General features: G+C 54.7%; 1 protein-coding gene across 3 annotated transcripts in view; it reads right to left on the bottom strand.

The window, feature by feature from the left end:
• The window catches only part of DNMT3A (DNA methyltransferase 3 alpha), a 90682-nt gene that overhangs the window by 33743 nt on the left and 35478 nt on the right, over positions 1 to 21461 (bottom strand). For 2 of the 3 annotated variants that reach the window (XM_083494263.1, XM_083494264.1), the window contains 3 exons: positions 19257 to 19303; positions 17983 to 18132; positions 14809 to 14841 (listed from right to left, as the gene is read on the bottom strand). In XM_083494263.1, the coding sequence (XP_083350389.1) occupies positions 14809 to 14841; positions 17983 to 18132; positions 19257 to 19303 (230 nt within the window). Of the gene's footprint in view, positions 1 to 14808; positions 14842 to 17982; positions 18133 to 19256; positions 19304 to 21461 lie in introns of those variants that run through there. The other variant, XM_083494265.1, reaches the window with a different exon arrangement.

Raw genomic sequence — 21461 nt, 5'->3', positions numbered from 1 at the left:
GAGAGGGGTGGGTGCGCACCGACCCCTCTCATTCTCCAGGCTTCAGCAAAAGCCTGCATTTGCCCCATAGGACGCACCCAGATTTCCCCTTCATTTTTGGAGGGGGAAAGTGCGTCCTATAGGGCGAAAAATACGGTACTTTTAAAAGAAGCTTCTTGTGTCTTTATTCTTTTAGGAGGGAATCAAAGGGGTCTTACCAGGAATAACAGAACTTGAGAGATTCTAATGAATCTACAACTAGCTTCCTGCTATGTAAAGCGGGGAATGTACTCTGCCAGGGGTAGGCAACCTAAGGCCCGGGGGCCGGATCTGGCCCAATCGCCTTCCAAATCTGGCCCGCGGATGGTCTGGGAATCAGCGTGTTTTTACATGAGTAAAATGTGCCCTTTTATTTAAAACGCATCTCTGAGTTATTTGTGGGGCATAGGAAATTGTTCATTCCCCCCCCCAAAAAATAGCCCGCCCTCCGCACAAGGTCTGAGGGAGAGTGGACTGGCCTCCTGCTGAAAAAGTTTGCTGAGCCCTGCACTCTGCAGCATGAATAACCCCACTAGCGTGAGTTAGGAGGGATAATATTTAATCAATATATCTTCTGCTGCCCACATTCCCCCAGAGGGCTTCCAGGGAAGGAGAGAATAGGGGTGGGTGGGGAGAGGCATTGTTCCCAGGGAATTACGGAATGGTGGGGCTGGGGGGCACCCTGGGGTCATCCAGCCCAACCCCCTGCGATGCAGGAGACCAGGGAGCTCCGCCGGGTGCCCACTCGACCCCAGGCCCTTCCCTGGGTGGCTCCATCCCCTGGTCTATGTTTCCAGACATTTTGATGCCGCTCTGGGCATTGCAGCCGGTCTGACCCTCCTCTCCTAACGCTGACGTTGCCGTTTTACACTTGCATCGATTGATGGCTGACCTATTGCATTTTAATACGTTGCTCTTCACTCTGGGGGGCTCACAAAACCTAATAAAGCCTCGTAGAATTAATTGTCGTTGTTGCTGTCTGTCAAGCGGCCTTCAGAGCTATCGGCATAATGGAAGTGTGAATCCCCTCCTGGGTTTTTTTGCTTGGGGGGGGGGCTGAATTATTGGGATGTTTTTGTTTTTATTATGTCTCTTGCGCTTTTATATTGTAAACCACCCTGAGACCTGTGGGTATAGAGCGCTATACAAATTATTATTATTATTATTATTATTATTATTATTATTACTACTGCTACTACTACTATTATTATTATTTACTGCTCCCACCCCAACCTTCCTCTTGCCCCTGCCTCCAAACTAAACAATGCCCCCCACTGGCAGCCCACAAACCTCCCCCACTAAACTCTTTTTTTAATAGTATTTTTAAAATTAGATTTTCAGATTTTACAAATGCTTTAAAAATACAGCGAGAACCAATCTCTCCTGTCCACAGACTTCCCACCCACCCGTCTGCTACGGTGCTCTTTTATCCCCTTATAACGCTGCTATGTTGATTACATTTTATCCGTTAAACACACCAATTCTAAATGGCTAAACTACAAATTCTCCTCCGTTGCTCTATTACATCAAACCCGACAACCATTTTTGTATCACCGTGACATTTTTTTTCAAATATTCCACAAAATTCCAAGAATTCCGCCCCCCCTCCACTTTGTTCTCTAATTTCTCAGAGTCTTGCACCCGCTGAACTCTCTTGACAGCGCAGGAGCAGCACCCTTAAGAGCATGTGGCAACCTGGGGAGGGGGCCTGGTTCTGTGGCCCAAAAGCCTTCATTTCCTCTTCCTGTCCCCTTGCAGGTTGTGGGTTTTTGAGATGGCAAGTCTGCGGGAAGCGGCTGTCTTCATTTGACTGCCTGTCAGGCACTCAGGGAGCCTTTTGGGCTGAAAATTGGGGCGGAAAGCCACCAACAAAATACTGTATTTTTTGCTCTATAAGACTCACTTTTTCCCTCCTAAAAAGTAAGGGGAAATGTGCGTGCGTATTATGGAGCGAATGCAGGCTGCGCAGCTATCCCAGAAGCCACAACAGCAAGAGGGATCGCTGCTTTCACTGCACAGCAATCCCTCTTGCTGTTCTGGCTTCTGGGATTCAGAATATTTTTTTTCTTGTTTCCTCCTCCAAAAACTAGGTGCGTCTTGTGGTCTGGTGCGTCTTATAGAGCGAAAAATACGGTAAATAAATGGCCGGGGACGGGGAGGAGAGAGATGCTGAAGGGGAGAGCAGGCTTCTAGAAATGTTCCCATGAGAAACCAGGATCCCAAATCTTAAGGGAAGGGATTCTTGACTGCCCCACATCTCCAGATCAAGATGGGGACACTCTGTGACCAAGCGCAATTCAGTAGACAGGGAAGGGTTACTGAGAGAGGGCACTCACATATTTCCCCTCCTAGTCAAATGGGACATCCAACCCATTGCGGAATTCTGAAGTTCCTTTGCTGGCTTCCCTATCCAAGAATCAGAGAGCTTCAGTGTTGGACGGGACCCCCGGGGGGGGTGTCATCTAATCTGGCCCCCTGCAATGCCAGAATCCAAGCTAGAAAACTCGCCCCACACCTCCTTTCTGTGGATATGCTCCTTAACATGTGCTGGCATCTGTGTGTCTCAGGGGTGCCTGGGGGTGTCCAGAGATGGTTGCAGCACCTGCAAAGCATCGTCACGGCAGATGATGGCCAGTCATGGTGGCCTGCCAGGCCTTGTGGCAGTGGCGAAAGCGGCGACCGCCTGCAAGGCCTTGTCATGGCGCTGGCAGCAGCCTGAGGCCTCGCGGTGGCGCAGGAGGCACTGCGAGAAGCAGATCTGGCCTGCAAAGACTCACCGAGGCCGGCTGCCACAGCTTCTGCCACCACGAGGCCTCAGAGGGCCACCACCACGACTGCTGCCACCTTCCATCACCGCCACGAAGCATTGCGGGGCACTGCTACTGCTGCCACTGTCTGTCGCTGCCGTGAGGCCGCGTAAGTCACCACTGCTGCCGCTGCCGCCGCCACGTATCACGGTCATGGCAAGCGGTTTCTGCCACTGCTGCTTCTGCAGCCTGGCAGTCCCAGTTTATTTGTACAGTGGGTGCTCGGGTTGCAAATGTGATCCGTGCGGGATGCACATTTGCAACCCGCAGCGCTGGCAACCCACAGCGGCACGTCTGCGCATGCACAGGTGGCAATTTGGTGCTTCTGCGCATGCACGACCGCCGAAACCCGGAAGTAACCTGTTCCGGTACTTCCGGGTTTTGGTAGTCCGTAACCCACAAAAATGGATCTGAAGCGTCTGTAACCCAAGGTATGCCTGGATTCCCTACAACTCATTGCCGTACTTTGAGACTGTCCTGAATCCCACCACTGGGTAGCCAAGCCCCAAACCTAAAGTCCTGCTGGGATGAATTTTGGCTTGCCTGCTGGCGAAACAGACCTGTGTAGCGATTGATAACATTGTCAGACCCTTAAGTAGTAGCAGTTGCCAGGACATTGTCCTTCTCGTCTTTGGGTGGTACCTTATTTCAGACATTGTGGCAGACTGCAAGATTTAGCTGCTGATTACATTGCAATGCTTAGCTGGTGATATATTGCAATACTGAAAAGCAGTTATCGCCCAGCCCTTACACACATTGTGATTGGCGATAGACTGCCAGCTCAAATATTACAAAACAATTATCACAATGTGAACTTTAAAGCAGTTTTGGACGATATATCCCTATATCGCCCAGCCCTGGTCTCCAAGGTAGTGCCAAAGCAAAAGTCGTGTCTACTGCTCTGTCCCGCCAAACAGCTGATTCAACTGGTAGCGCAGTAGCAAAAGATGCGCCCGAATTACCTCCAGACGCCCTGAATTGCCAGGCTGGGTGAATCAGGTGTTTGGCAGGATAGAGTGGTAGCAAAAGACCCGCTGCCAGGCCACCCTGCAGACCCCCCTGATTCACTGGGCAGGAATTTTTATTTTTTGCTGCCCGGTCTGCCTAAACGTTTTGTTTTGGCGCCCACAACCGAGGTCCCAGGAGCCACATGACTCCTAGCATTCCTACCCCAATTTCTAACACTGAGCAGACCCCCCCCCAAAAAGCAAAAGGGGTGAAAATACACACTTCCAGTTGCACCCCATAAAACCAACTGTCCCCTGACTTATAGAGGAAGACTTGGCGCACCTGGGCAGCCCATAAAGGGGGGCAGGAGGCCATTTGCACAAGGGAAAGCAATTGCCGGGGGGGGGGGGGGAAGAGATGCTCAGAGCACAGGCAATGGTCTTTCTGGGCGTCAGGAAGGAGCCCTGTCCTCCCCCCCCCCCCGATGGGGCTAGGGGCAGTGGGGATTTGCCTGTGGGTGCCCCCCCCATGTCAGTGGCCCCTCGGATGTTTTAAGCCAGGCCACTGACTCACGAGTCTTCCTAGCTCTTGCTCACAAGGCCCCTCGCCCACTTGCCCTGGCTAACCCAGAGGAAGGCGGCATGGGCTCTGTGTGGCACTGGGGGGCGCACGCAGAATCTGGGGGGGTGGGCTATGAGTTCCGGGATTTGCCTGCCCCTCTCCCCGGCAAGCAAACAGACTTGCAGGCTGAACTTACTGCTTCCTTCCAAAGGCTTCCTAAAAGCACAGAGGCCAAACTAAGACCCAGAATCCCATTATGGCCCACCCAACTAGTGAGGGGTCCGGGATGGGGGGGGAAGGGGGGGACACACAGCTCTGCTTTCCAGGGAAGCTGCTCAGAGAGTGAAGCTCTCCTGAGAAGATCTCTGCAGGATCAGGCCAGCGGCCCATGCGATCAGCATCTTGCTCAAATACTACTGCTCAATAAGTGTTTAACAGTTGTTGCACTCATTTAAAAGCAAATAAAAGTGGTTTCTTTTATAGGAAAGATACTCCAATATAAAAATTTGCAAATTTCCACCCAGAGCCCTCTCCTCCTCCAAGAATTTCTCCAATCCTCTTTTGAAGTCATAGAAGTTGGGGGCCGCATTTCCCAGGAAGAAGCAGAAGAGATTGTGAGCTCACTGGGATCACAAGTGTCGCAAGCAAAAGGGCGCCGTTTATTCCTTGCAATGTGGAATTTATCCTGCATCTATATCTTTATCTTGTCTGGATTTATTTACACGTTTAGCAACAAAACCTGCCGTTTAGCAAACGTCCGCCTCTCTCTCTGCCGGCTGCTTTGGGCTCAGAGGAAAAGTGGCACTGGAGAAACTAAACTTTAAAAAGTGTCCGGGAACCTCGGGGGGTCCGGAGTTGCAACACACATTGGTGGGCAAGGAAAGGGGGCTTCAGGGGGAGAAGAGGAAGCCCCCCAGCCGGATGGAGCAGGAGCAGGAAGAAGGCCGAGCCGGGATGTTTGGCAAACTCTTGGGAAGCAAAAGCCAGCCGGGGGGAGGAACAAAATGGCTTTCTCCGTTGAACAGAATCGGAGTCTGAACCAGGAGGAGGAGGAAGAGGCAACCTTGCTGGACAAATTCCTCCTAAAGATTTAAAGGGGCCAAATGGGGAAAGCCAGCTCTGGATTCGAATTCTGGTCCAGACTTGGCCAAGTTCTGCTCACTTTTCTCTCCTGGGCACCAGCTGTGCAAAGTCCTGCTTCTGCCCCCCCCCAAAAGGGGCCAATCTCTGAGCCAGCTGCATGCTGCCCCCAGCCCCTTCTTCCTTTGGGGGGGCTGTTGAGAAAGGGGTGCTTTGTTCTCCCCCCCTACAATCTTTGAGGTCCGTTCAGGCCTACTCAACCCTCCCGCCTGCGCCTTCCGCCCCCCCAGCTTCCTTCCTCTTCTACCCCCCCCCCCGGGAAAAAAACTTCTGCTTTGGGACAAACATCTCGGAGGCAGGAGGATGCTCAGAGGTTGCTTGCCTGGGAAACGGGGTGGGGGGGTCTGCTTGCTCTCTCCGCCCCCCCAGACAGAGACCAGGCCATGCACGCGATTTTTTTTTTGGGGGGGGTGCACTGTCTGGAGAAGTGCGGGGCAGGCAGGGGCAAAAGGGCTGACAGCTGCAGCGGGGAAGGGCCTATCCTGCGCCCCCCACCCTGAATGGGGACCCCGAGGAGCTTGGGGGCAGCCCCCTCCCCAAAACTTCTACTGAGAGCGCAGCAAACGGGAGGGGGCGAGAGAGAACCCCCCCTCGCCCCCAAACAAGAGCAAAACTTTTCAGGCGGGAGCCTTTCCCCCCCCCCCAACCCCGCTGTCCCGCCTCTGGCGAATTGGGGAGGGGGGGCCCACCTTTGCAAAAGGACAAGTTACTCTTCTCCCTTTCCCTTCGTCTCCCCCCGCGCCGTCCCTTCTCTTTGCAAATCGATCCCTGGAGGGGGGGGGGCTCCCTCGCCGCCGCCTTCTGCACGCACAGACACCCCCGCGCGGAGTGGAGGGGGGTGGGAAAACAACAACCCCCCCCGATCGCGCGCGTGCACTCCGTGCAAATTTTCTCGGGGGGGGATCTGGGGGTGCAAAGCGGCCGCCCGCCCCCCCCCCCCGCGGACTCCCCGGCGCCCCTCCGTACCTGCCCGCATGTCCCGCTGCTGCAGCAGCATCCGCGGAGCCGCCGAGGGGGCGGGGGCGGGAGGAGGGAGGGAGGGGGAGGGCTTTGGGGGCGGGGAGGGGGCGCGGGGGGGGAGGGGGCCGCGCCGCCAATGTTCTTTGTCTGGGAAACTCCGGGACACGTGACGCGGGGCGCCGCTCCTGGTTGGTCGCGACCGATGGAAACGGGGGGGGGGGAGAAAGCGAGCGAGAGAGAGAGAGAGAGAGAGAAAGGTGCGGGGGGGGGGGCTTGTCGGGTTTGCAAGGCTGGTCTGGCGGGGGGGGGGGCGTCTCTGCAATTGCACGACTGCAGAGGACAAATGAGGGGGTCCCCAAAGTTGCAAAGAGACATCCGAGGTTGTTGAGGTTTTTTGCGGGGGGGGGGGAGAGGTCGAGCACCGCTTTCCCGCTTCCCGATCCGGATTCCGGCCCGGGCACGTTCACACGCCCCACTCCGGATCGCGCGGGGCTTCCTAAAATCTCGGGGGGGGGGGTTCGTCTGCTCCCACTGAAAATGCAACGAGGCGCTATCCCCCCCCCCGTCCAGGAGCAACGCGGTGTCTCCAACGTCACCCAGAAATTGGAGCCGCCCCCGAACCTAGTGGCGCGCAGGGGCAGCGATCCTGGCTTCTTGCGCGCCTCCAGAAGACAGGAAGGGGGCGCGCACCATTTGCGCGGGGTTTCAATGAGAGATAAATGGGGGTCTCTCTCTTTTTTTGCAGCCGGGGCACTAGAACCCCCCAGCCCCCCCGGAAAGGGGCACCCGAAAGGGGTCACGAAACCCCGTCGGCGCTGCTTGCCCAAATCTGGATCCGACCCTCCCGGGGCCTTGGGGGAATCCACAAACCTTAACTTTCTTCCTCGGAAGCTGCCCTGGAACACGTGTCGGGACAGACGCTCTCCAAGAGATGCCCCCCACTATCACAGATGCCGCTCGGAACACGTGTCAGCTCGCGGGCGGAACCCCCAGCCCACCCCTGCCCTGCAAGCGAAGTCCGTGCCTGGGAGGGGCCGCACCGCAGTTTCCAGGGAGTTGCTCCGAGGGGGCCATTTGCCCGACCCAGAAGCAGAGGGAGGGACTCCCACGACTGGGAAGGATGTGTCCCGAACCGACACGACGACGACGACGGAGCCACAACTCTGCAACCATCATTCACACGCACAGAAGCCTCTCTTCCCTCGCACTCGAAATCAGACCCGGTTGATTTCACTGACCAAGTGCCCGGGGTTGGACTAGATGACCCTTGGAACCCCTGCCAAGCCTACCATTCTGCGATCGGAGGGGCTCTCTCTGGATCAGGCCCATGGAATGGGAAGGCCCTGCCCGCTGGGGGCAGGCGGATCTGGCCCCCTAAAGCACGCTTTCTCCCTTGCAGGCTTAAAGCTCCCCATCCCAAAAAGTCAACATGCTGTTCTCTGGACCCCCACCTGCGTGTATAGCGCCCCCCCCTCTGTACCCCCACTGCAACAAGGGGGGAGCTCACACGGCAGCATTTAAAAGAGGGAGCAACAGGAGATGGGCACATCTGCTGTTGCTCCCTTTCAATTATTTTAAAGTGTCTCAAAAAATCTCTGAAGTGGCATACAGCCAAATATAGACTCTAATTTTTATTATTATTATTAACAACAACATATACAAAAGATGTAATCGAAAACAGAACTGGCAACTACAGGATACATTAATTAAAAACAGCGCAAGGTTAAAAGTGTGGGGCTATCTGCAAAACGGACAAATTGAATCCCACTCGGCAGACCCACCGGAATTCAGTTTGCCAGGCCCATTGACTTCAATGGGTCGACTGAGCAGGACGTGGCTGGACTCAGTCCAGGAGTATCAAGGAAAGGCATCAGAAATTGGGAGCGTCCCTGTAACCCAGACCAGAGAGGTTTGCCCACCTGACCCTAAAATGCAACTGGCGCACTCACAGCACAACCAAAAAGCATCTCAACAATAAGGAAAGTGAATCTGGGGGCCAGTTTACAAAGCCTCCCCCCCCCAAACAGAGACACATTCTAGGCAAATCCAGCAGCTCTCTTGGCTATGAGACGCCACCCTGGCCTTAGTCCAGGAACCAGGGACCAGGATATGACCCCAGATATCACCATATCTTAGCCTGAGATTGCCTTGGCAACCCACCCTGGTGCCCCCCGCCAGATGTTTTGGACCACAACACAGCTGTGGTGTCTTTAAGTTGTTGCAGAATCTGGAGGGCATCCGGTATGGGGAGGCGCTGCTGGATGGCAGGACCCCAAGAGGGAGACGGGGTTTGGCCACAGAAGTCACCCGACTGAAACAGAGGCAGAGCGGGCAGCCAGTGGGCAAGGCTGGCAAAAGGAGCAGGGAGCCAGCCTGGGGCCCCTTGGCCCCAGAGTCTGAAGGTCCCCCTGGCGTGAACACTCTGCACATTGATTCCCAGGAACGTAAGAGACGGATGAGGCCCAAAGGAGCCTGTCTGGTCCAGCGCCCTGTCCCAGACAGTGGGAAACTGGCAAGGGGAACCTGAACCCCAAATCCTCCCCCCCTCCTGCCGTTTCCAGGCCCTCAGGTGTCTGGCTGGGAACCCAAAGTCTGCAGGGGGTGGGACTGGATGACCCTCCCCACTTACAATTCCGTAGCCCCCTCCTGTAGGAATCTGTCCCCTTGCACCCGAGGCCGTCGCCTTTGCCTCTGGAAAACCTCTGCTACCTGGTGGCTGCACAGAGAGCCAGCTCCTGTCTGAAGGCGGCAAGTGGCGGCAAGCAAGAGGCAGCCCCAGAACTGCCCCCCCCCACCATGCGTCTCTGTCCCCAGGGTGCTCCCCCCCCCCGCAAAACCCCCCACAAAGGGAGTCTGCAAAGCGCTCTCTCTCTCTTTTTGCTTCTCCCTTCAGGGCAGATTCTGTTGCAGCTTGCCCACCTCATTCCATGGGGAGAGGGGGAGAGCAAAGAGGATCCCATTCCCGGGTGTGGGGGGTGGGGTGGGGTGGCGGGAGCAGGGACAGTGCACTGGGGAGGGGCTGGACACTTGCTTGGCATGCAGAACGACCCAGGTCCTGTCCCCAAAGGCGTCTCAGGGCTGGGGCTGCCCCCTTCCCAAAATCCTGAACAGCCACTGCTGCCTCTAGAGGCCTCCCGTCCACCTGAGAAACATTGCAACAAGTCCTGTCCCCCCCCTCAAAAAAAAAGAACTGTGATTTTTAAATGCACCTGCCTCCCTCAGCCCTTTGAATTGTGGATTGTTTTAGCAGACTCAGGAATGCAAAGTTTTGTGTCTCTTTTGAAGGAAGGGAAGCTTCTGCCTTTCCCATTCCAGCGCATTTTGTGCCCCCCCCAATATCATGTGGCAGGAGACTTGCTGCAGGGCAAGACCCCCAAATCCCCAGACCCTCCAGAGACGCCTCTGGCCGTCCCTCAAGCCCAGAGAGACCAGCCCAGAATGCTGACCGTCCTCCCCACTTCCAGGCCCTCGGCCATTTTACCAACGTCCAGCAACAGAAACAGCACATGCCCTGACTTCTCCTGTCCTCTGCTGGTTCAGAAGGAGCTGCCCTGGGTTCAAATGCTCCTCCATCTCGTATCTCCCTGCACACTGAAATCTAGCAAGTCAGGGGAAGGCCGCTTTCGCCACACATGCCAGGAGGTTTCGCGTGGGGAGGTAGCAAAGCACCTGTGGCCTGCAGACCAAAGCAGAGTGACCCCCCCCCAGTCACCAGTACAGACCCCCCTGGCCTCTGTACATGAACTCCTTACTGTCCCTGCCACTGTCCAATCCGTTCTGCTCTCGGTTGAACAGAGCCTCCTTTGAATGCCGGGGGCACAAAGTGGGCAGCCTTTTCCATGTGTGCCCTCCCAAGCCTCCTGAAGGAAAGCCCACACGCAATGGGAGGGGGGAGATCAGAAGGGCCATGCACCCCAGTGGTTAGAGCACCTGCAGGCCCCAGAAGACTCTAAAGGGATGGGGAAAGGGACCGCCTGCCGGACAGGAGAGAGACCTGGGCAAGGTGGATGAAGAACCAGGCCTGGCCAAGGAGCAAACCCTCTTTAGCTGCAATTCCTGCATGGCAGGGGGTCAGACTAGATGACTCTGGGTGTCCCTTCCAACTCTGCCATTTTGTGATCCCTGCTGGCCTGTCTTTTTCACCGGCAGAGGAGCAACCGTGCAGGGGAGTGCCCGTCGCCCCCCTGCACGCTCCTCCTTTCTCTCCCCCCCCCCCGCTGGCTGCTCCCTGCCCTCCCTCACCCCATGAGCCCTGCCTCTGATTCTGAGTGAGGCTAAGGAAGCCCGGGGACCCTTCCCCAACTGCGGGGTCCCCTGCTCCGCCCCTTGGGCACCGCTGCCTCGTGAGAGGATGCGCCTGGGCCACGCAGGCCCCGTGTTATCTGGATGCGGGAGGTGCCTGCCGCCGCTCTGGCTCCTTCTTCCTGCCGCCATGCCAGCAGCCAGGGCTGCCAGGCTATAAATAGACCAGGGCCGAGCAGGAGGGGACCTGTTGCTAAGGAGACCCAGCGGTGAGGCAGCAGCGCGAAGAGCAGGGACACTGAGGAGATTCGGGGAGGGAGGAGGAGGAGGAGGGCAGGGCGGCTGCTGTGTGAGAGTGCATGCCCGGGGGGGGCGCAGGTGGGTGGCAGCGGGGGCACCGTGGGTGCTCTGCGGCAGGCCTGCCATGGGGAGGGGGTCTCCGCTTCCGCCATTTTGCTGCAGTGTGCAGGCGCAAGCTGACCCTTCGGATCCTTTGCAGAGGTAGCAAAAGCAGAACAGAGGAGGGGGGGTGCTTGCAGCTGAGGCTCCCCCCCCATTTTGCACAACACTTCAGGAAGGGGGGGCAGGAAGGGCCGCAGAGCGTGCAGAGGGTCGCAGGCGCAGAGTGCAGGCAGGGCTGCGAGGGACACGGCCTGATTTTCCTGGAGAGCAGCTGCCGGCCAGTGCTGGCAAGGCTGAGCTCAGGCTTGGGGGTGCCGCCTGAACTCCCAGCACCCAGAAGCCCACATGGCCAATGCTCAAGGCGACCCCAACAGCTGCCACAGCAGACGCCCAGCTGGAGCGGGCCCACTAGAGTTGTAGAGTTGGAAGGGACCCCCCCAGGTCATCCAGCCCAACCCGCTGCCAGCTAAAGAATCCCTGCCAGACAGCCACCCAGTCTTCCTTTAAAGGAAAAACCCCAGGAGAAGATGGCGGCGATTTTCTGTTGGGGCAGGAGAGCCCCCCAGCGGTGGCACAAGCACCCCCAACCTAAGAGGTCCTCTCGCAAGCCGGGCCCCTCCCTGATGAAACACCTGGCACTGCCAGATCACTGCAGGGCACCACCTCCTGCCCTGCCCTGCGCTGCACAAGACCCCTTTTTCTGGGGGGGGTGTCCATGCCCTTGCCCCGTGAGATACCAGCTGCCCCTTCTTGGCCCCATCTCCTGCCTCAAACTCTGCTCTCCCCCCCCCCCTTTGCCCATCCAAAACTAGGGCTAAGACCAGAGCACTCGGAAGATTTGAGAGCCCCCTGGAAGGAGGATGTGGCCGAGACCCCTGCGTTGTGGGGGCTGGACTAGACTCTCGGGGCTGATTCTATAGATCTAATTCAAAATGTAAACAAGAATAAACCACATCTCCTTCATCTCTATTATTAGAGATTTTAGTTACAGATAGGTAGCCGTGTTGGTCTGCCATAGTCAAAATAAAAAAATTCCTTCCAGTAGCACCTTAAAGACCTACTAAGTTAGTTCTTGGTATGAGCTTTCGTTTGCATGCACACTTCTTCAGATACACTGAAACAGAAGTTGCCAGATCCTTCTATATAGTGAGAAGGTGGGGAGGGGTATTACTCAGAAGGGTGGTGGGAATGGGAGATTGGCAGATAGCTGAGATGAGCCTGTTGACGACTCTTAACGACTGCAATAGGTCTTACAGGAAAAGGCAAGGGGTGAGAAGGTGAAAAATGGCTTAGTCATGTATAATGAGATAAGAATCCAATGTCTTTGTTCAGACCAGGTCTCTCCATGGTTTTAAGTTTGGTAATGAGTTGCAATTCAGCAGCTTCTCTTTCCAGTCTATTTCTGAAATTCCTTTGTAGTAAAACAGCTACTTTGAGATCTTGTATAGAATGTCCTGGGAGATTGAAGTGTTCTCCTACTGGTTTCTCTGTTTTGTGATTCTTGATGTCTGATTTATGTCCGTTTATTCTTTGGCATAAGGTTTGGCCTGTTTGTCCAATATAGAGAGCTGAAGGACACTGTTGGCATTCCCACCACCCTTCTGAGTAATACCCCTCCCCACCTTCTCACTATATAGAAGGATCTGGCAACTTCTGTTTCAGTGTATCTGAAGAAGTGTGCATGCACACGAAAGCGCATACCAAGAACTAACTTAGTTGGTCTTTAAGGTGCTACAGGAAGGAATTTTTTTATTATAGATTTTGTTATTTTTTATTATTATTATTATTATTAGTGTGTGTGTGTATATGTATATGTATATGTATATGTATATGTATATGTATATGTATATGTATATGTATGTATGTATGGGATTTTTTCCCATTAATTCTGGGAGCCTTTTTTTGTAGAACCTGGTTTTGCTGCCATGGCAAATCTCTTGGGTGCCCCCTTGATGCCCATTGAAGCAAGTGGGTATTTTGCTAGATGTTTCTCCAGCCCTAGCCTGCCCTCAACAGGTGCCCCCCCGGACTATCCCAAAGGGCTCCCCCTGCAGAGCTGCGCAGCACCCTAACCCCCACCCTCCCCTCGCCCTGCCCTGCCCTGGCTGACCTCTGCCCCTCCCTGGGCCTCCCCCTATCAACAGCCTTTGAGGCACTCCTGGGTGCAAAAAGAGGCCCCTGGGCTCCTCCCAAGGCTACCCTCCCCCTCTCCCTGCACCCAGCAGCGTCACAGGTAGCTGTGCTTCCTGCCAGCAGGGGTTGGTCTAGATGACCCTGGGGTGTCCCTTCCAACTCTACTAGGATTCTATGTGCAGGAGCAAAGGTCCTGGACAGCAGCAGAAGACCTCTTCTGCTTGCACCACCTGCCCAACCCACCCCCCCGCCGGACCAGGCAGGGTGCCAGGTGCGAGTCACCGACCAGCCCAACTTGGAAATCCACGGGATGACAGAAGGGGCAGGAAACACCAGTGTCAAAAATCTTAAAATCTTAAAAGTCGCTTTCAGCTTTCATATTTGGAAGGGGGAGAAACTCCAGGAAGAAGCCAGGCGGAGGATCGGGCAGGAGGGAAGCCTTGCATTGGGAAACAGGGTGGGGTGAGGTCAGCAGCAGGATCCTGAGCCCCACACAGCCCCACTGATTCCTTGGGGTGGGAAGAGACAAAAGGAGCGGCCGTTGATTCAGCTGATTTTGGCTGTGCTTCCCGCATTGCAGGAGGTCGGGCTGCGTGGCCTTTGGGTTCCCTTCCAGCTCTGCAGTTCTGTGATCGCCCCAACTCACCTGTTCCAGCCTGCCAGCTCTGGCAGGCAGCTAACAGGAGGAAAATAAGGCAGCGTCCAGCCCAGGTGGCATCCCTGGAATGGAGTGGGCAGGGCCTGGTAAGATCACGGAACTGTAGATCCAATTGCTGGCTTTCCAGCTACGTGGCAGGCCACCTTACGATTGGAGGACGGGTCCACTGAGTCGAGATTCCCGCATTACGGGGGGTTGGACTAGATGACCCTCGGGGTCCCATCCAAATCTACAATTCCAGGATTTTAGGATTTGGCACTGTCCCAACTGACTGGGCAGGGGGTTCCAGGCAAGATTACACTCCGAACCTGGGTGCCAGGCGGATGCTCTGCCCACTAGGCCTCCCCTCAGTGCCCTCCTGGCTGGAGAAATGAGCCGGGTTATCTTGACGCAGGATTTGCATTCCTTTCAGACCCCCATTTCCTGCTCCCCAGGACAGGGGCGAGTTCCCCCGCAATTTAAAGGCGACCGCTGGGTCTTACGCCACCCTGGCTTGCCCTGGGCCCGATAAAGCGACTCACAGATTCAACAAATAATAATTTTTACGAAGCACCCCAACCCCCAGAGGATGGCTTGCCTGGTGGGTGGGGTGGGGGCCTACAAGCAAGGTGCCAACCTGGTGCCCGTGGGCAATGGTGACGTAGCTCTGGGGCAAAAGAGGTTCTGGGCGTGCGAGGAGGAGGAGGAGAGAGAGGAGATTGGGGGGGGGGTTAGGGGCCGGCAGCGAAAGGTTGCCCCCACCCTTGCCCCCATCTTTCCAAAACCATGCCCTGGGCGCCTGTGCGTGAGGAGGAAGGGGCGCTCCCTGGCAGCGGGCAGACGCAGGGGGAGGGCGTGGGCACACCCACAGCCCCCCCGGCAACCCACAAGCCCCGGCACGGGGTCCACAGGAGACAAGCCGCCCCCCTCCCCGCAAAACCCCAAAGGTGGGCCACGAACCTTGTCGAGCTGAGCTGCCGCTGGGTTATCAGTCTGTGGGAGAAAGGTAAAGGAGAGGAGGGAGTTAGCACACATAGAGCCACAGCAAGAGGACGCGACGGCCGCTGCCCCACAGGCAGGCAAAGGAGGGGGGCACACGGGGGGGGGAGGATGGGGGGCGCAGCTCGGCAGGTGCCAGTTCACCTAAGGCAGGAGCAAAGCCTGAGCAACTGAGGTCCTCGCCCTTTTGCCCCAGGCCAGCCTGAGATCATCTGCAGGAGCACCGTGGGTGGTTGTTCCCTGAGAAGCCAAGCCTTTAGTCCTGTGGAACTCCCTGCCACTGGAGACACAGCAATCGCCTTCTGCGCCAGCTTTTTACACACCTACTGGAAACTTTTCGGTTCCCTCTTGACTTACGCAGGGAATTAAGAGCTCCATCCTTGCCCAACGGCTACTTGATGTCTGTTTCTAACTTCTTTCCGTGTCTTTTTATTGGCATGAACCATAATAAATGGGGGGGGGGAGGGGATTGGTATACAAATATTCAGTATTGGAGCACCTTCTGCCCCAGCCCCCTCCGTGCTCAGGACGTCCTACACTGCGCCAGCCTCGAGGATGCCAACCCATAATGCTTTGCAGCCAGACCAGGGTACCAGGGCACAGCAAAGCATGCTGGGAAGGAGGATGCCACTAGGTCACAGAGATGCTGCAAGACTTAGCGATAAAAGCCACCTCTCTAACTCCCTAATTATTATTATTCGAACCAAGAGCTGTGGGTCCCTGCCAGTTCTATGATTCTAGTTACACAAGCAGAAGTGGCCACAATGATCCTAAACCCAGGAGGAAAATAGGGTGTGGGAGCCCCAGTGCAGCCCATCATCTCCTGAACCCTGTGCCCGCCCCCTGCAAACACCACCAGGGCCCTTCCTGGTCTCTGCACAGTTCAAAGCATCTGCAGAACATCTGCAGCGATGCATTTTTGCAAGCGCGCAGCCTCACATCTCATGAGCCCGTGCCCACGCTGGACGTGTGCCCTTCCTGAACGCCAGACCGTTTGATGGGCGGCATGTGCGCACACCCAGCCAGATGCGCCCAGGAGCGGGCAAAGTCATGGGACGAGGGAAGGGAAACCAGGGGGGCTCTGTAGGTTCATGGCAGACCTACAGGCAGCGGGACCCGAACATGTGGAAGGCTGTGGAGAGGCAGAAGATGGGAGGGGGGGTGATGGGGACCAAGAGGGAAGGGGGGTCCGGGTGCACTTGCCGAAGCACATGGCGAAACACTGGAACTCGCTGCCACTGGAGGCCATGACCAAAATCGCCCAGATCTCTCAGGCCCAAGATTCTCATAGAGGATTGAGCGTAGTTGGTTTTTTTTTGGGGGGGGGGGGAGAATTGTGAGACACTTCAATGCCTGGCTGAGTAAGCGGCTGCCTCAGAAACCAGACGGGTGAAGGGGGGGGGGAATATTAGGCAAGGAAATGAAATCAATAAGTAGATAACCACAGATTATTTTTTTAAAAAAAGATACGTGCCAAGCAAAACCGAATGCTGCAAGCTATGTAAAAGTATGAAAACTTACATATGATTTGCATAATTATATCCTGGTAATTAGAGGGAGGGCTCTGACCCCCCCCCCAACCTGGTCAACTGAGAAGCTGCTCCGTCCCCAAGAAGGCCTGAGACTTCTCTACACTTTCAAGCCACTCCTGACTCTCTTGAGGACTAGAAAGTTGCCTCTTTAAACAGCGGAAGCTGAGCTAGCCAGGATGCCAGGTTCCTCCCCCCACATCCAGCTTCCCCCCAGGCACGCTGCCAGCCCCCCTCTTGCCCTAGACACACAGAGGGAGAGCAGAGACCCTCAAATTCTCCCATCCGGCCCCCCAGTCTCTCCCTGGGGCTACGAAAGACCCTCAAGGGTGGGGAGAAGGCAGAAAAGGGATTTGGGGAGCCAAGAGATATTGCTCATTTCTCCTTGGAATGAGAACACGAGGGAAAGGGGGGGGGGTGCTAGGAAAATGAAGACCCCTCCCCACATTTCCCCAAGCAGCAAAGCTTCATTGCAGGGGGTTAGACTACAGGACCTTTGGAGTCCCTTCCAACTCTAGAATCCTGCGCAATGGGACACAGGTGGGAGACATTCTGCGGCCCATTCTGGGCTAGGAGAGGAAGGGGAATGCCAGAGAGACCCAGAAATGCCCCTGGGGCAGCCTAGACTGCCACTCTTGACCCCCCCCCCCCGTCCACTGCACACACACGGGACCCCCCTCTCAGTGACCCCCACCAAGCACCCAGCAGCACTGACCCCCCTGCTCTGCTCGCAGCCACCCTTTCCCACTGCCACCCCAAAGCAGCCGCTCCGACCACTACTCACTCCTGCCTTGCATGCCTCCAATGCACCACCGCCTTGGCCCGGGGCAGGACCAAGAGGCAGAGCCCCACCAAGGCCCCAACCTTCTCTGGGGCAGGCGCAGCGTGGCTTCTTCCCCCCTCCCCCAAACACAACTGGATCACAGAATCGTAGAGTCATCTAGTCCAACCCCCTGAAATGGACTAGATGATTGTGAGAACTGTAATTTGGGGGTGGAACAAAAATGGCTCCCCTGTGGACCCCTAGATGTCCGCTATGCAGGCAAGAGGGATGGGTTGCTCTGGCAAAGTCTCCCTCTCCCATCTCTGGGGCAGAAAGCGCTATGGGGAAGAGCCGTAGTTCAGTGGTAGGAAACACCTCTCCTGCAACCAGGTCAATCCCTGCCGGCAGCATCTCCAGGCAGGGCTGCCAATCAGTGCAGACAATACTGATCAAGATGGACCAATGACCTGAATGAGGCATCTTTCTAAGCTGCCCCCCCTTGCAGAAAGAACACCCCACATTCTCTGCGATGGGGGGCTGACAGAGCAAACCATCACCTGGAAAGCATAACCCCCCCAATAGCATCTTGGAAAACCCCAGAAACAGCCCAATGCCAACACCTAGAGCCCAGATTGGGACCCCTGAGAAATATTGGGCGTGGGGGGAGACTTGGTCCACCTTATTTGTGACCCTAGGAGGCAGAAGCGGCAGAATTCACGCTGACCACCCTGGAGGAGCCAAGAGGGGCCCCCCCAGGGAGAGGTGAGGACCCGTGGGGAGGGGGGCAGAAGGGGGCCCCACCCAGGACGCCGCCACCCCGGGACCCGGGGCGCCCAGGCTCACCTCCCGCTTCCAGCGTGCCAGCCACTCGTCCCGCTTCCTCTTGCTGATGTAGTAGGGGTCCCCCGCCTGGAAGGTCAAGCGCGGCATTGGCCGGGGGCGAAGGCTCGACTCGCAGCCCAGGCCTCCTCCTCGCAGGCGGCCACGGGATCCCTGCGCGGGGAGAGGAGAGTCAGAAGGGATCGCCGGATCATTGGGCCGGATTCCCATCTCAGCTGATGCCCCGAGCGCCAGACCCGCTGTGCCCTCCTGCCATTTCCAGGAAAAAAGCAGACCAAGAACTCTGGCCAAGGCAAGTTCCAATAGTGGGAGTGGTCCCTCCTCGCAAATCAATAGCCAATACTTTTGAATGGATTAGTTTTTGTTACTATTGACTATTGATTTGCGAGGAGGGACCACTCCCACTATTGAAACTTACAGTGCTTTTTTCTGGGTATATTTAATAACAAGAACTTATTTTCAAAAGGTGACCTTCATTGCTTTTATTTTGGGGGGACAAGGCCGTTTTCATTCCGTTTCTTCAATAATAATAATAATAATAATAAAATTATTATTATTATTAGTAGTAGTAGTAGTAGTAGTAGTTGTTCTCTTTGATATCTGGTGGGAGGGTGTTCCACAGGGCGGGTTTCACACAGTTTAGCACCAAGATATATCTCGGTTTACACTGGACCCCAATACTTGCAACAATTACATTAAAAATAAAAATAAAACAACAAGACTCAAGACAAACGTGTCTGAATACATTCAAAAAGTTGTGTCGAAACGTATATACAAAAAGTATTAACAATTATTAAAGGTGATAGAAATTATGTGTAGCAAAGTGCACTGCTTAGACTGGTAAAATTTTGAATTTATAGGGCTCTGTCGGAAGCGGGGAAATAAAAATATTTCCTCCGTGAACCATTCCCCCCCCCCCAGCAGTCAAGATCAGAGCTGCCGCTTTAAGAACAGGAACCTGAGCCTGCTGTTTTCCTCTGCCCTCCTCATCCCGTTTTTCCTTGTGTGTCACACCTTTCAGACTGGGACTGTTTTATTCCTGGTCTTTCTATGAGCCGTTTTCGGCTAAAGCGTAGATGCTCTACATCAGGAGTGGGGGGCAGGAATTGGGCAGCCCCCTTAGTCCCCACCCATTGGCTCTGATGGGGGCTTGAATCCAAGCGTCACTGGGAGAGCGCAGCAGGACTCGCACTCTAAGCAAGCAATGCTCCAGCGTGGGGGCCCTGGAAGCTGCTCCCCCCCCAAAAAAAGAGCCCAGCTGTGTGGAAAATACTTGCCTCCATTTTCAGGGAGTTGTAGTGGTTTTCCTCCTTCTCTTCTTTGCCTGGAAACAGAGAGAGAACAGACTGAGTGCCAGGAGAAATCTGGGCCATGCGGGCCCTTTGGCGGGGGGCAAGTGCCCCCCCACGCAAAGGAGGGCGTTGTGCCTGTGCTGGGTCTGGTGGTGCCACCCCTCACGGCCAGGGTCCTCCTCTCTCATTTTGCACATTTAAATTGTTACTGGATTTAAAAACTTCGCACAAAATCCAGTTTATACACTTCTCTTAACGATTCGACTTCCCATCCTAACATTCGTGATGTTCCCCCCCACCAACAATTTCCTGCTGCCTTGTATTCAATACTTATTCTAAGATACATTTCTTTATTTGCTTTCTTCCCCCTATCCTTTTATTAAATAAACTTTATTATTAAAATAATTCAACATTAATACATATTACAAATATACAAACATACATTTCATACAGTCCTTAAAAATATTCATACATACCCCCCAACTCAATCCCACAGATACTTCCTTTTGACTTCCAATCTGCTCAATTGCAATTTCTATCCACTTCTATTACTTTCTTTCACACACTTTTAAACCAACTTTTCTATTTCTTTTTCTGTTACACATTGTTATCCATCTTATTTAGTATTTCAGTATTTACAACGGAACTTGTTTATTCTAATAGGAGTCCTGATTTTTCAATATGATTTTGCAAGCATCCTTTAAACACCTTCCAGTCCTTGTCTATCTTCTCTTTTGAGATCCTTCCAATTTCTCCCATTGTTTTGGATATATTGTAATACTCCAATAATTTGGCAAGCCACTGTTTTTGTTGGTATTCTACGACTTTTCAGGTTAAGAACTTGGCTTCAGGATGAGAACAGAAATCGTGTTCCGGCGGCATGGCGGCAGCAGGAGGCCCCATTAGCTAAAGTGGTGCTTCAGGTTAAGAACAGTTTCAGGTTAAGAACGGTCCTCCGGAATGAATTAAGTACTTAACCTGTGGTACCACTGTACTTTTAAAATGAGGCTGCATTTTAAATTGCATTTTAACCTGTATTTTAAATTGGTTTCCCCTTGCCCCATCTTATTTTTTATTGTGCTTTTATTGGTGTTAGCTGCTCGGAGCCCAGCTCTGGCCAGAGAGGGCGGGGTATAAATAAATTTATTACTATTATTATTATTATTATTATTATTATTATTAATTGCCTATCGACCACTTCAATCTGCAGAACTGGCACTGCATGATACCCTTTCCACATTTGTAAGAAAGCGCTATTTTGGTGTGGCAGCAGCTGCCCTGTGGAACTCCCTGCCTGTTGAGATCAGGCTGGTGTCTTTGCCACACTCTTTCTGGCTACCTGGCCAAGGGTGCCCCTTCCTCAAAGCGGGTGGGGAGAAGCCCCAGAGAAGCAAGGGGGGGGAGAGAGAATGGGGAGAAGCCCCGGGAAGCCATGGGGGGGGGGCGCCTGACGGCTGCAGGGGACAGGATATGCCAAACAGGAACCGAAGGGGGTCAAGCGTTGCCTCAGCCTCTGTATTCTCCGCCCCCCCTCCATGAGAGCCGCCAGTTTCCTGTGTCGTCTTCCTCGCAGGTAACAGAGGCCGCAGCTCAGCTTAAAAATAGCACCCAGCCTGAAATTTGGGTGTGGGCGGGGGGCAGCGGAAGAGAGCACCTCTGCAAGGCGGTGGCGGGGGGGGGGGTGTCAGGAAGGACGAACGCACAGGCTGCGTGGGAACAGGTGGGGGCGGAGAGACGGCAGCGACGAGAGCGTAAGATCACAAAAACCACGCCGGTGGATCAGGGCAAGAGCCCGGCGTCCTGTTCTCACAGCGGCAATAAGGACCTAGAAATCCAGAGAGACTGGGACGGGAGGCTCCATTAGAAGCGGCTGGATCGTGCAAACCTTGCCGTTCTCACCCCACATGCCCCAAAGGGAGCGGGCAGGATCTGAGCGCAAGAACAAAACTCTCCCCTCCGCCGGTTTCCAGGATCCAGGATTCACAAGTGCTGCTGCCTCCACAGCCCTCTCTTCCTCCTCTTCCATGAATTTTTCCCAAACTTCTTTTAAGTCCATTCACGTTGGTGGCCCTCACAGCCTCTTGTGGGAGGGAGTTCCACCGTCTAACTATAATAATAATAATTTATTATTTATACCCTGCCCATCTGGCTGGGTTTCCCCAGCCACTCTGGGCAGCTTCCAACACAATA

Source organism: Podarcis liolepis (genome assembly GCF_965112155.1).
Source record: "Podarcis liolepis genome assembly, chromosome: 3".
Classification (NCBI taxonomy): Eukaryota; Metazoa; Chordata; class Lepidosauria; order Squamata; family Lacertidae; genus Podarcis; species Podarcis liolepis.
This window is presented reverse-complemented; position numbering and strand designations above follow the sequence as displayed.